Raw genomic sequence first — 16,177 nt, 5'->3', positions numbered from 1 at the left:
CCAGGATCATGACCTGAGCCGAAGGCAGTCGCTTAACCAACTGAGCCACCCAGGCACCCTAAGAAAAAATTTTAAAACCTTTATTCAATTTCAATATAGTTACACTGAAAAAAAAAAGGAATATTAGATAGATTTCCTAAACTGAAAATCACTATGTGCAAAACCCGCTGTCAATACCAATAAAAAGCTTAAAATAAGCTGTCAAGATTGATTTATACAAAAGCCGCAGCATTCAGACAGCAAAGACCCTACCCCCCCATATCAAAGGATTAAAGTATAATTAGTACACCCTGAGAAAAGACACCAATTGAACGGATGAAATATTATCACTGATGACTAATCACATTATAAAGCATGATTAATTTTTTTTTTTAAAGATTTTATCTATTTATTTGACAGAGAGAGACACAGCGAGAGAGGGAACACAAGCAGGGGGAGTGGGAGAGGGAGAAGCAGGCTTCCCGCCGAGCAGGGAGCCCGATGCGGGGCTCGATCCCAGGACCCTGGGATCATGACCTGAGCCGAAGGCAGACGCTTAACGACTGAGCCACCCAGGCACCCCAAGCATGATTAATTTTAAGAGATGTGAGATTTAAAGAGAGCATCACAGCTCCTTCATTATTCCTGTCATGTGCCCACAGAAAAGGAAAATACGATCAAAACTAAACAAGCAGACAAAGGACAAAGTTGGGAATGCAGAGTGATAGGTCAGGAAAAATTTTCTAAGTGAGACTGGGTAATCATTTTTCTTGTTGCTGTAACGTCTACTAAAGATTTTATTTATTTGACTGCGAGAGAGGGAACACAAGCAGGGGGAGTGGGACAGGGAAAAACAGACTCCTTACTGAGCAGAGAGCCCCATACGGGGCTCGATACCAGGACTCTGGGATCATGATCTGAGCCGAAGGCAGATGCTTAACCGACTGAGCCACCCAGGCACTCCTACCTTCTCTTAATATCAAGGCGAAACTGTGCAAATGATTATGTGATACAAAAATGCAAGTTTACTTTGGTTCAATAATATATGCAGCGCGTGTGATGAAAGGGAATTCCCTTCATATCTTCCCTGTGGTCACGGGCGTAGTCCCACAAGTAATAATCCAGAAGAACAGAATTGATCTCTCCGCTAGTTTTTTCACCCTTTTTTTCAATAAGCTCCAGAAGGCAATCCCGGATCAGTTCAACACACCAAAGTGAGCACCCTCTGATTTCCACCTCTTGCCTATCACCATACGAGAGCATTTCTCCTGCAAGGGGGAAAAAAACAGAGCAAGAAGTACTAAGCATCAGTGACATAAAATCTACACAGACTTGATTTTGGGTCATTTAAACCACTTCTAAACTCAGGCATTAATTCAAAATTGCACATTCCACAAGGGCAGGGGCCGTGTCTGGCTTGCGTCAATATTCCTGGGAGGTGGCAGAGCACCTTGCACATATAGCTCCCCAATAAATAGCTGCTAAATGAACATGGGGTCACCAGAAATTTTAAAATATGACAGCAAGATTATTAAATTCTTGAAAACAAAGGTTTTAAAATTGGAGTTGGGGGCGCCTGGGTGGCTCAGTCGGTTAAGTGGCTGCCTTCAGCTCAGGTCATAATCCCAGGGTCCTGGGATCGAGCCCCACATCGGGCTCCCTGCTTGGCGGAGAGCCTGCTTCTCCCTCTCCCTCTGCCTGCCTCTCTGCGTACTTGTTCTCTCTCTGTATCTCTCTGCCAAATAAATAAATAAAATCTTTAAAAAAAAATAAAATTGGATTTGATGTCAGAAAAAAAAAACAACATTGCAAAATTTGGAGGCCCCCAAGGGGGCCAAATAAACAATACCTCCCTTTCTCACTTGAAAACTGAACATTGTCTTAGGTACATCCTAAGTGCATCAAGGAGAACCTAGGAAATCAAAGTTGTTCACCTGAGCAAGGAAGACCACCACTGTTCTTTGGATTCAGGATCCTTTGATCAAGCCCTCCCTGAATATGTAGCTGAGAGCTTCACAGGCCCCGCAGTCTCTTCAGTGCCCATCTCCGGGGTGTAGCTAATCCTGCAAGATGGGTCCTGGCTCTACGTTGCCACTGAGGCTAAAATTGGGCTCATCAACTCAACTGCTTCTAAGGATCAGGGAGACAGAGTAAGGGAATGCCACAGCCAGATGCAAGCTGTCATGAGCTACATAATGTGTGCTGCCCTGGTCTAATGGTAGACCCAGTGTTCCCATATTTCTCCCCCTTTTATAAGTGAAGTCAGAAAGTTTGATTTTCTGGGAGCCTGGCTGGCTCAGTTGGTAGAGCATGGGACTCTTGATTTCAGGGTCGTAGGTTCAAGCCCCATGTTGGGCGTGGAGTCTACTTAAAAAAAAAAAAAAAGTCTGATTTTCATGTGAAATCTCCTAATTGTCAAGGTTAGTAAGTAACTAAAAGTGCTTAAAACACTGGTCAGGCCAAACAAAACACACCTGCAGGTTATACTTGGCCTCTGGCCACCAATCCACACCCTTCCACAGAGCTTCATAGTACCTAAGAGGCCCTGTGATCCACTGAAAAGTAGGACAATGCCCCAGCCCCACTAGGGTCCACTGTCACACCTGGGATTTTAAACAGCATTACTTACGTCCCCTCCATCCAATAAGTAACTGTAGTATTGAACTGTGTCCTCCAAAAAGTCACATTCAAGTCCTAACTCCTGGTACAGGTGAATGTGGCCTTACTTGTAAACAGCATCTTTGCAGATGTAATCAAGATAAGGTCATACTGGATTAGGGTAGGCCTTAAATACCATGACTGGTGTCAGCCCTAGAATCACAGTAAAGAATCTAAATTTAGCCAAACTGGATTGGCAGTATTTATAATTGGCTAAAAAAATATGCCTTTGGTGAAGAGATGGGTTAAAGATAAATTGGACAGAAAAAAAAATCTAAGTTCATATTAAAATAAAGTGAAAAGACTGTATTTACCCCCTGCCCCCCAAAAAAGATAAAATGGATGGAAATCTGGGTAGGTCTTCCAAGGGCTAGCCCGGAGATATTCAGAAGAGGAGAGAGGAAAAAAATACACATATATAAGTGTAACCCATCCTCAAATTTGGAAGAAGTATCACTGAAGGCCAGTTAAGGAAGGTTCTACCTCATCTAGCCAAATTACCTGGTTCTAGATTTCACTCCAGATAGTTTTTAAAAACTAGTGTGCTATCCTTGTGTGCACTCCTTTACGTTTATAGTTTCTGTTTCTCCTCTAGTTTGCTAATGAAGTACTTTTTGAAAAAAATCCAACTTTGCTTAAATAAACTAAGAGGCAAAGAAATGAGATCACAGCTCTGGATATAACAGAGGCAGTAACAACAGCTGCAGCTGGACACCTGGAAAAGGGCCTCTGCAGTTGCAATGGATGGCAGAAGAAAATTCAGGCCACTTTGTATGGCTGTGCCACATGATCCGTTCTCAGCAGGGTTTTCCCCACAGTAGCAGAGACAATTGGGTGCTACAAACATTCAGAAGGAGGAGGTGCACAAATCATGAAAAGCTGGAAAAAGCTATGTGGAGGAGATAGCATTTGAGCTAAGCCCTCGTGGATGTGGAGGACTTGAACTGGAAAAAAAAGAAAATGTGGGTGAGGGAAACCAGGCAAGAGAATGGTTACAGATAGGAACCAGCAGTGGACAGACCGGCCAAAAAAAGATGAGCTGCGTATGGCTACATGGAAAAGAAGCCCGGAATGCTTAAATGTTTGGTATCCAATAATTAATGATCCAGGACATGATCATTAGAACATAAGATAGATTTTCAAATGAAGAAACAGAGGGATAAAATGGATTGCCCAAGGTAGCATAAAAACTGGTAGAAGCAAACACAGCAATAATTTATATTCTTTATATTCTGTGTTATTCATATTTTGGGTGATCGAAATCTATTTCACAAGAGAAAATTATTCAGTCATAAAAACTGCCTGCTTTGGGGTGCCTGGGTGGCTCAGTCAGTTAAGCGTTTGCCTTTGGCTCAGGTCATGATCCCGGGGTCCTGGGATCAAGCCCCACACTGAGCCCCACATTGGGCTCCCAGCTCAGCAGGGATTCTGCTTCTCCCTCTTCCTCTGCCCCTTCCCTTGCTTGTGCACGCACTGTCTCTCAAATAAATAAATAAAATCTTAAAAAAACAAGCAAACAACTACTTTCTTCTAAAATTAAACAAAAAAATAGCTGAAAATACTGCATCCAAAAGAGAGAAATTAATGTGAAAATTATAATTATTTTTCTTATACAAAGACATGTTTAAAAAACAAAAAGCTAATCATTAAATTCTACTCCTGAAACTAATATTACACTCTATGTTAACTAATTAGAATTTAAACAAAAACTTAAAAAAAAGCTGATTTTTCACACAAACATAATTTTCTATGCTCATTTATTATAACAAGGCTCCCACTCTTGAGAATCAATAATTGAATCCAATAATGATAAATAAATGAGCCTAGAAAAGCAAATGACTCATGCAAGGTAACCCAGTGGCAGACGCTGGAGCCTCCTGACTTGAAACCCACTGCATGTTACCTCTCAGGCCACCTTTTATTTCATAGTGTAGTGTGCTCTTCACTGCTTAATTAACACTCTTCAAATACTACACCTGATGGACCTAGCATCCATCACACACCTTCAGATAACAGAAACTTCAGTTTCATTTTATTATGAGGCTCTGCAACTATGACTAAATAGTGTAATTCCCTACATTCTACAGTGTAAACAACAACAAAAAGCAATTTTCGGGGTGCCTGGGTGGCTCAGTCGTTAAGTGTCTGCCTTCAGCTCAGGTCACGATCCAGCCCTGCATCAGGCTCCGTGCTCAGCGGGGAGTCTGCTTCTCCCTCTCCCACTCCCCCTGCTTGTGTTCCCACTCTCTCTAATAAATAAATAAAATCTTTAAAAAAAAAAGTGATTTTCTCTTACTTCAATTGCCCCTGCATTTTTCTTTACATGTGCTTTTTTTTTTTTAAGATTTTATTTATTTGACAGAGAGAGCACAGCAGGAAGAACAACAGGCAGAGGGAGAGGGAGAAGCAGGCTCCCCGCTGAGCAGAGAGCCTGATGCAGGGCTCGATCCCAGGACCCTGGGACCATGACCTGAGCCGAAGGCAGATGCTCAACTGACTGAGCCACCCAGGTGCCCCTTTACATGTGCTTTTAACAATAAACAGTGTTTTTTTTTTTTTTTAAAGGAAAGGAGAACTTCTGTGAAAGAAACAAGACAGAGACTCAATCACAATTCATAGTATAACAAAGAATGTCTTAAGTTGGCAAACCTTTGAGAAGCTTTTCCAGTAGTTCCTTGGAGTAGTTCAGTGCTCCCAGGTGAACAAGAACCTGAGGTAATCTATAGTCGGCAAACATGGTGATACTGGAGATGTCTTTAAAGCAGCCGTCTCCTTTCCCCTCTAACACACTCCACGTATCTGCCACGAGGATTTGGGCCCGTTTGTAAAAAGAAATTCTTTTCCCCTGATGAATGAAGAGAATATAAATGTTACCTGGGTATCCGATAGCTTTTATGTATGCTATAAAAAAAAGGGCACACATTGAAAACATTTCTCAAGGGTGCAATAATTTTAGTGTTGGTTAAGAATTTATGGACCTTTTATAGAAAAAAAGGGAATCTAATAAATATTAAATTATCTCTTTCACTCCAAATTTACTTCCTATATTTTTCAAGGTACATAAAATACAACTGTGGTGATTGTGGTATTTAGTGTTCTTTTTCAATGACATTACCTCATATATATATTTCTGTGTCACTATAACCCACCTGCTTATTCTTTTTAATGGCTAGACAGTATTTCTTCAGAAAGCTTCTTAAATTTTTCTAATTGCAACATAATTCATGTTAATTGTATAAAATACAGAAGAGTATAAAGAAGAAAACAAACATCGCTTTTAAAAAAAAAAGATTTTATTAATTTATTTGAGAGAGAGAGACACAGCGAGAGAGGGAACACAAGCAGGGGGAGCGGGAGAGGGAGAAGCAGGCTTCCCACGGAGCAGGGAACCTGACAGCCTGACGCAGGGCTTGATTCCAGAATCGTGGGATCATGACCTGAACCGAAGGCAGACCCTTAATGACTGAGCCACCCAGGCACCCCGAAACAAACATCCTTAAACTCATCTCTGAAGAGAATCACAACATTCAATTTTTAACTGTTGTCTTTCAGATAGTATGATAAACGTATTTCAGAGATAAAGACATAACTGTCTTTATCAACAGCCAGAAGTTATCAAGTCTACCTTTTTGGAAATGGTCAAAATCAATATGTAAGCCCACAGAACAAAATAAACTTCCAATTATATTTATACAACAAAGAAACAAATTTAACCAAGCATTACAGGAGAGTGGGTTATAATTTAACTCGAAAATTCTCTATAAAATTACAAATGCAGATCAGCATAAACTATGGAAAGATATGGATAATTACAATCTAATCCTAATACCAAAGGTAATAATCTCAAATCACCTTTTATAGCTGCTTGTCTGCTAAAGGAGAATAATCAGTATTACTGAGTCCCAAAATTTATCCTGTCCACCTTGGAGAATGTTTTAATAAGTAAATAACATAATTAAATAAAAAAAGAAATTAAATCCTTCAAGGAAAGGCTCCATGTGAAAATTCCTTAAGATGATACCAAAGATTCCTTTATTTACTAAAAACAAACTCCAATGATACTCTGTCCTAATGAGAAATAACCTAAATTTTGCCTAACCTTAAGGTGTACCTATTGCAATCAATCCAGAACTACTTTTACTAAGTAAATTGCCTAAAACCACCTCTAAGAAATTCAGTATCGTGTTTTCCAGAGCAAACACATATGCTCATTTTTTTTACAGGATGTATAGTCTATAAACTAGAGTGCTGGGGGGAAAGAATCACCATGAAGTATCCCTAGGGGCGCCTGGGTGGCTCAGTCAGTGAAGCGTCTGACTTTGGCTCAGGTCATGATCTCAGGCTCTGTATTCAGCTTCAGCGGAGAGTCTGCTAGTCTCTCTACCCCTCCCCGCACTCGTGCTTGTGCACACATGCATTCTTTTTCTCACTCAAATAAATAAAACCTTAAAAAAAAAAGTATCTCTACATCATTTGGGAATAGCCCGTATTTTCAAACCTATCAAAATATGACAATCTGGCAATTGTTGGACTGGAAATTACATACGATAACTAGGTTTATATTTAAGTCTAGTGTATTAAAGAGTAAGACATAAAACTTAATATAAAAAATAAAATTGTGCATCAAACACAATTATCACATCATGTTTACTGTAATAGAAGCTATTATCTCCTATTTTTATTTTTTTTTAATTTTTATTTTTTAAAGATTTGACTTATTTATTTGAGAGAGAGAGAATGAGAGACAGAGAGCATGAGAGGGAAGAGGGTCAGAGGGAGAAGCAGACCCCTCGCTGAGCGGGCAGCCTGATGCGGGACTCGATCCTGGGACTCCAGGACCAGGACCTGAGCCGAAGGCAGTCACTCAACCAACTGAGCCACCCAGGCGCCCTTATCTCCTATTTTTAATAAGATCCTAGATCAAACTGGAAAAATACAGGAACCAGACTTACGTAACAAAATCAGTGCTAGCATCTAACAAAACATAAATTGTCACATCATGACCACTGTTTCCATGGTAGCCAACTAGTATATCACAAAGATTAGATTATAATACCGTTGGAAAAAAAAAAAAACAAAAAATAAGATTTAAGTGAGGAGTCTAAAAATAAATTCAAGTCATCTATAAAACATTTTCTTAACAAGCTGATATGGTTTTAGTAATCAAATGATTTTAGTAATCAAATTCTTCACCTCAAAAATACTAACTGATATCACTGAAAATACCAGCGAATCCCAAAATAACAATTCCCTACGTGTTCCATAATATTGCTTGGTGAATAAAATATTTTCAAAATAGTACCTTTATAAAACAATTATTATCAATAAAAAAAATCCATGACCATGAGTTGATTTTCTTCAACAAATGTATCATGAACAAATTAGAAAGGTCAAGAATTACAAATGCTTGGGGCGCCTGGGCCACTCAGTGGTTAAGCATCTGCCTTCGGCTCAGGTCATGATCCCAGGGTCCTGGGATGGAGCCCCTTGTCGAGCCCCGCGTCAGGCTCCCTGCTCAGCGGGGAGCCTGCTTCTCCCTCTCCCACTCCCCCTGCTTGTGTTCCCTCTCTCGCTGTGTCTCTCTCTGTCAAATAAATAAATAAAATCTTTAAAAAAAAAAAAAGACCACATTTTTGGACTTTATCAGTATGTCACAGTAAAGACAATAGCCTGAGGGAAGCTGATTTATTCATTAGGACTTTTACATTGTTACTATATGCTCTAAATCAGAGCTGCTTTGGAAATGTACCTGAATTTTAAAGCTTCCTGGCTGATTTTGGAGTATAACCAGGTTGGGAAATCGCTGATCTAAAATCTGTTCAAATTGGGCGCCTAGGTGGCTCAGATGGTTAAGTGTCTGCCTTCGGCTCAGGTCATGATCCCGGGGTCCTGAGATCGAGTCCCGCATCGGGCTCCCTGCTCCTTGGGAGCCTGCTTCTCCCTCTGCTTCTCTCTCTCTCCTCTCTCTCCTCCTCTGTCTCTCATGAATAAATAAAATCTTTAAAAATAAATAAATAAAATCTGTCCACATTAAATTTTTTTTAATGATTTTATTTATTTATTTGACAGAGAGAAACACAGCAAGAGAGGGAACACAAGCAAGGGGAGTGAGAGAGGGAGAAGCAGGCTTCCCGCGGAGCAGAGAGCCCAAGGCAGGGCTTGATCCCAGGACCCTGGGATCATGACCTGAGCCGAAGGCAGACGCTTAACGACTAAGCCACCCAGGCGCCCCCAAATTAAAATTTTATCAATTTGTTTATAATGTTTAAAAATGATTGGTAATCTCAGTAAATAAATATACATTAAAAACAATTGACTATTTTACGCAACTTAAATATTAAAAAATATAGCAACCAATACTATCACCATGTTAAGAAGGAGCTGGGAAAAGAGCACTCTCCTATGCTGCTGCTGATCATCTTCATTATCATCTTTCGAGAGAACTGTTAGCATTTTTATATATTACAAGCCTTTTGAAGATCCAGGCCATGCTCTGACTCAGCAATTCCACTACTATGATTCCATTCATTCTAAGAAAATAATTACAAGTGTTAAAGGATTGTGCAGTATTGCTTGTTATCACAAAAACTGAAAACAACATGACATAAAATTCAATTTAAAAAATAAAACTGTGTATCAAACACAATTGTTGGGCAAATAATTATGGGATTGTACATCCATATAGTGGAATACTACTACTGTGAAGTCATTAAAAATGGTACTATGAAAAAATTGTGCTGTGAGAGAATTATTATTATTATTGTTTAATGGGGCCCCTGGGTGGCTCTGTAGGTTAAGCATCTGACTCTTGGTTTTGGCTCAGGTCATGATCTTGGGGTCCTGGAACTGAGCCCTGGGCAGGGCTCCCTGCTCAGTGGGGAGTCTGCTTGTCTCCCTCTCTCTCTGCCCCTACCCCACTTTGTGCTCTCTTTCTCTAAAATAAATAAATCTTGGGGTGCCTGGGTGGCTCAGCCAGTTAAGCGTCTGCCTTCAGCTCAGGTCATGATCCCAGGGTCCTGGGATCGAGTCCCACATCGGGCTCCCTGCTCAGCAGGGAGCCTGCTTCTCCCTCTACCCCTCCCCCTGCTTGTGCTCTCTCTCTCTCTCAAATAAATAAAATCTTAAAATAAATAAATAAATCTTAAAAAAACAAAAACAAAAAACATACACTTGAGTTTAACACTTTTTCAATTTCAAAAGCAGTCCTAAAAGGCTCAGAACTCCTCTAGATTTGGAGTTAATTGCCCAAAGTACGTTATGTATATTTTATTTTTAAACAATCTCTACACCCAACATGGGGCTTTAATTTACAACCCCAATTATGAGTCGCATGCTCCACCGAATAAACCAGCCAGGCACTCCTTACTATTTACATATCTTTTAAATGAATATGTGATCTGTGCTATGTTAGGAATCATAGGAAATACGTTGCTTTTGGGTAACACTAATGATAATCTTTTGGAAAAAAATAAATGAAAAAATATAATACTCCTTTAAGAAAGTGTCAGAATCCTTAAGTATGATTTTTGTTACATTTTGGGGATTTTTCTATAAGAATGCTTTTTAGAAATTAGTACTGATGGGAAACGGTTCAGGTAGTATTCATTTTAAAATATATCAGCCTTAAAATTAATCTATATCCTGGCAGTTTTTTTTTTTTAAGATTTTATTTATTTATCTGACAAGAGAGACAGAAAGAGAGGGAACACAAGCAGGGAGAGTGGGAGAGGGAGAAGCAGGCTTCCCACTGAGGGAGCCCGATGTGGGGCTCGATCCCAGGACTCTGGGATCATGACCTGAGCCGAAGGCAGACGCTTAATGACTGAGCGACCCAGGCACCCTTCCTGGCACAGTTTTTAGAAAAATTGAACTTTTCAGCAAAGTAAATCAAAAGCACTGTGCTGTAATAAAATAGAAACTCAGCAAGTTGCTTACTAAATTGGTATTACCATCTACCAAAAAAGTTTACTTTCTTCCACAAAAACAAAAACTCAGGACTACTTCAAGACAAACAAACTACATGTCATGAATTTATGCCATCCTGAAGTCATCCTAAATTTACTCTCAGCCCTTCTTCTGCTACAACCAATGTTGATTCTGAAATACATGGATTCTTAGCCACATGAATGGCAGTTTGATTTTTTTATACACGAATATACTTAGATGGCCTGAATCATGAACCAAGGAACTTGATCCACAATTTCTTTAAAAAAGGTTGAAATGACATACTTTAAAGACAAAGACAGGGGTGCCTGGGTGGCTCAGTCGGTTAGGTGTCTGCCTTCGGCTCAGGTCCTGATCCCAGGGTCCTGGGACCCGCATCAGGCTCCCTGCTCAGTGGGAGTCTGCTTCTCCCTCTGCCCCTCCCCCTGCTCGTGCTCTCTCCCAACCACCACCCTGTGTGTGTATGTGTGTGTGTCTTGCTCTCTAATAAATAAAATCTTTTTTTTTTTAAGATTTTATCTATTTATTCATGAAAGACAGAGAGAGAGAGAGAGAGAGAGAGAGAGAGAGGCAGAGGGAGAAGTAGGCTCCCAAGGAGCAGGGAGCCTGATGCGGGACTCGATCCCAGGACCCTGGGATCATGACCTGAGCCGAAGGCAGATGCTTAACCATCTGAGCCAAAAAAAAAGACAAATAAATCTCAAAGTAACCTCTGCATCAGCAAAATGGTTAGTCAGAACAAAATGAAATTTAGCAGTGTCCTAGGACCTCTTTTCTAGGAACTGCCTCTGCCCCACCCACAGCCCCTTCAGCCACACTTCATTGATCATAATCCCTGCTGATTTGATCAGTGTTTAACCAGGAATTTTAGAACAGTACCTGAGAGGGTGTCTACCCCTCCCTCCCGCTCTCTCTCTGGTGGTGGAAGCAATAAGATGCAAAATTCATAAACATCTTCTACTTCATGGAGAAAGCTAGTCTGCGAGAAATACAGAGCCAAGAGAAGCAAAGAGTAGTGACTGAATCCTGATGGCATTGAGTCCTTGATCCTTGATGTTCCTATCCCCAAATTCTTCATTTTGCTTAAAGTTTTTCTAGTTTTGTGTCCGTCACTTGCAATTAAAAGAATCTTAACTGGGGCACCTGGGTGGCTCAGATGGTTAAGCATCTGCCTTTGGCTCAGGTCATGATCTCCTGGTCCTGGGATCAAGCCCCACATCCGGCTCTGCTTGGTGGGGAATCTGCCTCTCCCCCTGCTCATGCTCACTCTCTCTCTCAAATGAATAAAAATAAAATCTTTTAAAAAATAAAAGAATCTTAACATAATCAGGCATCTCTCACTTTACAGAATTGAAAAGCTAGCTATTTATTTCCTGACTAAATGATGTAAGATAAACCAGTTAACCTTTCTCTTTAGACTTTGGTTCCTGGTCTACAAACAGGGCAATAATGACCCTTGTCCTTAGGCCCCACAGAGCTCTTCTATGGATCTAATGAGAGTGTACATGCAAACACCTTGTAAATCATAAAGAGCGATTTAAACAATATCATTGGGGGCGCCTGGGTGGCTCAGTTGGTTAAGCAACTGCCTGTGGCTCAGGTCATGATCCTGGAGTCTGGGAATCGAGTCCCACGTCAGGGCTCCCTGCTCAGCGGGGGGTTCTGCTTCTCCCTCTGACCCTCCCCCCTCTCATGTGCTCTCTCTCATTCTCGCTCTCTCAAATAAATAAATAAAATCTTTAAAAAAATAAACAATATCATTGGTAATTTTTGTTAGTCATTGAATTGTGATTTTAAAAGGGTAGCTTTAAAATTTCAATATGATTTAAGCATTCATGAACTTATTCAATAGATTTATGTGATTCCTCTGAAGTTGCTTTCAATTCGTCACAGTTAAAACACACGATAACGAATTCTAAAAGAATTTTACAAAAACAGAACCCAGGTGTACAGTGGGAAGGTATACCAAATGTTTACCATTTTAAAAGTACATCTGTGTAAAGAAAAAGAAAATAACACTGTTCAAGTATTCCACGTGTGAAAAAGAAAACACAGTGTGTGTGTGTATATATATATATATATATGTTAGAGCCTCAAAAAATACTTTTTATTAGAAAGGATTTAGAAATACATTCTGATTTTCATCCAATGAAGTAAATTTTTTGAAGCTGTAAAAGTACCTCATTGTCCCTAAGTAGCATCATATTGAAGGTTCAGTGTTTTGTAGGTCTGAAACACTTTAAAAGGACAAAGAAAAAAAAGAAGAAAGGAAATATATTAATTAGAAAACTAAGAAAAGTAATGTCTTTGAAACACTACTTAACAATTTTGTTATTGTTCCTTGTCCACAAGGAAGGAACTTCAAAAATACTTAAGTTTTTAAATCTCAGAAGGAGTTCTGGAAGTAAAAAAGTTAACTGAGAAGATAATTAAGAATTCTAAAATCCCCAGCAGAAGCAGCTCACCTCAAACTGAGTCACATCTCTGTAAGAAGGAAAGCTTTCAACTACCAGGTGCATTAACTTCTGTGCACTTTTTTCACTTTTTCGGACGCAATTAAGAAAAGAGCCTTCGAACTTCTCAAGCAGAATTTTCCCGGTTTCATTAAGAATCCGATGCCTCTCTTCGATCAAAGGCATGGGAACGTCCGTGTCAGAACGGAATATGTGCTGAACCTGATCCAGGGTCACTGTGGCATAGTAGGAAGCACTGGTAATAGGTATCCCTTAGGGAAAAAAGAAAATGCAGAGGAACAACGTCATACTTTTACATTCATCAGACCCTTGCTTTTACAACATACAATAATAAGAAAGCAAATGAGTGTTACAGAAATGCACTAAAAACGGGTGAAGAATTAAATCAGAAGCATACCCTTCATTTTCTATTTTCTCATCTGTACTTATTCATCCGTTTCTAGCAATTGTTATACTACACCAGATGTATTTTGACTGCATAAAATGTGTTATATCTGTCCCTTTGTTCTTCAGATGTCATCAAAGTGGCGTTCTTTAGAAAACTTGTATACTTAGCTATGATGATAAACATTAGGATCATTTCTCACTAAGGACTTAACGCCAGCTTCTTCTCACACTTGTATTTTAAGCAGATAAGAACTGCAGTGAAGAACTTCAAAGTTCGCCTTATGAACACGTATGCCATTTCCCGACTCGTTCCTCGGGACCCTCCGGGAAACCGAAACCTCACAGGCCGTTTGTTGGGTCTGACCCGGAGAAGGGGCACCAACCTTCGTCGAGGGCTCTGTTGACCGCGGCGCACAGGGACCAGTACCCACTGTACGTCTTCCCCCTGTACCCCACGAGACATTTGCGCTCGTCGTGCTCCGACCAGAAGGAGAAGTTGAGCGTGTCTGCCACGAACACCCAGTTGAGCGCGGCCTCGTCAGCCGCCCTGGGATTCAGCTCGTGAAGGGCCTTCCAGCCCCCCAGGTGCAGCTCGGGCCCCGAGACCTTGGCGAGCAGCAGCTCGGCCACCCTCCGCACGCCTCTGCCGTCGATGAACACATCCCGACTATTTTCTGCAATGAATTTTGCGGACTCCCTGGGAGTTAGGGGCCCGTCCATCCCGCCCTTTCCTTTGGGACTGGTGAAGGCGCTTTCACCCGCGGGCTGGCCAAACTCGCTTTCCTCCCCGAGCGGGGCAAGGGTGCGGGTCCCTCAGCACCAGTCCCTCCCTAACCACCGTGGGATCGCTGCCCTCACAGGGCCCCGCCCTTCCGGAGCGGCTCTGAAAGCCGACAGCGCGGGCGATATCCGGGTTCCCTCCCTCCATCGCGCACTGCGGCGGAGCCGTGGACGCCGCGGGGCCGCGCGCCCGGCCAGGACCAGAGGCACTTCCGGGAAAGAGGCCCCGCCCACTCTCGCCCGGGCGCGCGCCTGGGACCCGTTTCTGGTTCCGAAGGTCCGGAAACTGGCCGGAGGGTCGGGCGCCCGCGGGTCCGCAGTTGCGCTCCCTCCCGCCCAGGCGTGGGGCTCCGCCATTTTGTGCACGTGGTACTGCGGCTCCCCGCCGGGGCTCGAGTCGCGATGACTGCAAGCGGTGTACGGCGTTGCCCTCCCTCACTCCCGCCCCTCCCCTCTACCCAGTGGGCGAAGTGTGGGCAAGATGCCCTCGGCGACGCTCCGCATCCGGGTTCCGGGGCCGCGACGAGCCTGGTGGCGCCCATTCCGGTGCGGGGGGTGGGGGGGGTGGGGGGGGTGGGGGGGGTGGGGGGGGGGCGGGGGGCTAAATCGCCCCCAGGCTGTGACACGGATTGGCGGGTCTCCCACAACCCCATCTCCCAGGCAGGCCTCTTGTGCTAAATTACTGTCGCATTCGGAGGCCGTATGGACGTTTAAGATTAGTTGAGACGTTTGGAGAAATGGTTGAGGAAACAAATGTATTGTTAAAATTAACATTGTGTGCCTGGAATTGTGCTTTCGTACTGAATCCCTATTGTCCTGGGCCGTGGCAACAGTGGCGGTTGTACTCTTCGTTTTGCAAGAGAAGCCGTATGGTGCAGCGGTGAGCCCCTGGTCACAACAGTGGTCTGGGTTGGGATTCAAACCCTTAAGTCTGGGGCACTATCTATGAACCAAACTACCAATGCCAACCATTCTGGCCAAGTAGTGACTATATTAGTGGCCCTAATTGAGGAGACATTATTAGAGGAAGTAAGTATCACCTTACAGCCCCAAACTTTTTTTAAAAAATATTTTTTAATGGGATGAGGAGAGGTACCCTAGTCAATTAGTGATGATCCAAATTAGCTTATTGATGAAATTTTAGTACAGAGGTAATGTATTTGTGCTGTCCTTCAGACTTAAATCTCCATGGATAATATGAAATGTTCATGCCTTTTTGAAAATCAACTATTAAAAATAACAGTAGTCATCTCTAGTTATTGACAGTAAAAAATCTTGGAATTAGAGAATTTTTGGAGGATTTAGAATTTTCAAGTTTGACAACTGTGCCCCCAGAGAAGCAGAATATCTTCATCTCTGCAGTTTCTTCATTTTGGTAAGAAAAAGAAACTTTTAAGGATTTCATTATGATTTGCTTTTACAGTAGAAGTCACTAGTACATTAATATGTTGTTGAATAAATGTAAATCTGTTGACTTGGGATTTTTCTGTCTACCCCAGCAGCTCTAAGTCTTTGGAGTCAAATTAATTAGCAAAAGGGGCACCTGGGTGACTCAGTTGGTTAAGCGTCTGCCTTTGGCTCAGGTCATGATCTCGGGATCCTGGGATCTCGAGCCCCCCATGGAGCTCCCTGCTCAGCAGGAGGTCTGCTTCTCCCTTGCCCTCTGCCCTTCTGCACCATGTCCCCCCACCCCACTCGTGCTCGCTCTCTCTCGTGCGCTCTCCTCTCAAATAAATAAAATCTTTTAAAAAATTGATTAGCAAGAAAATCTGGCAATCTACAAAAGAATTCAGGAGGTTATATAATTTAGGCCATTTTCTCTCACCGAGACTTATTGACAGAAATGGAAAACCAACAACTTAGATTCCTAATATGTTCAGGATACTGAGTTAGACACTAGGAGTAGTATGAATAAAGAAATAAGCTTCCTTCTCTCAACTTATTGTTGAGATAAA

General features: G+C 41.9%; 1 protein-coding gene across 2 annotated transcripts; it reads right to left on the bottom strand.

Annotated features, from left to right (window-relative positions):
* C13H9orf64 (chromosome 13 C9orf64 homolog) lies at positions 1–14,364 on the bottom strand. Of its 2 annotated transcripts, XM_027616746.1 has the most exons (5): positions 13,826–14,364; positions 13,047–13,306; positions 5,287–5,482; positions 1,009–1,247; positions 1–58 (listed from the first exon to the last, which is right to left on the bottom strand). In XM_027616746.1, the coding sequence occupies exons 1-4, from the start codon at positions 14,160–14,162 to the stop codon at positions 1,015–1,017; spliced, it is 1,026 nt and encodes a 341-aa protein (XP_027472547.1). In that variant the 5' UTR covers positions 14,163–14,364; the 3' UTR covers positions 1–58; positions 1,009–1,014. The 2 variants fall into 2 exon arrangements, with proteins under 2 accessions (XP_027472547.1, XP_035579680.1); XM_035723787.1 differs by lacking the exon at positions 1–58 and having other exon boundaries at positions 65–1,247; positions 13,826–14,360.
* Positions 14,365–16,177: the final 1,813 nt, after the last annotated feature.

The sequence above is a fragment of the Zalophus californianus genome, chromosome 13 (assembly GCF_009762305.2).
Source record: "Zalophus californianus isolate mZalCal1 chromosome 13, mZalCal1.pri.v2, whole genome shotgun sequence".
Lineage (NCBI taxonomy): Eukaryota > Metazoa > Chordata > Mammalia > Carnivora > Otariidae > Zalophus > Zalophus californianus.
This window is presented reverse-complemented; position numbering and strand designations above follow the sequence as displayed.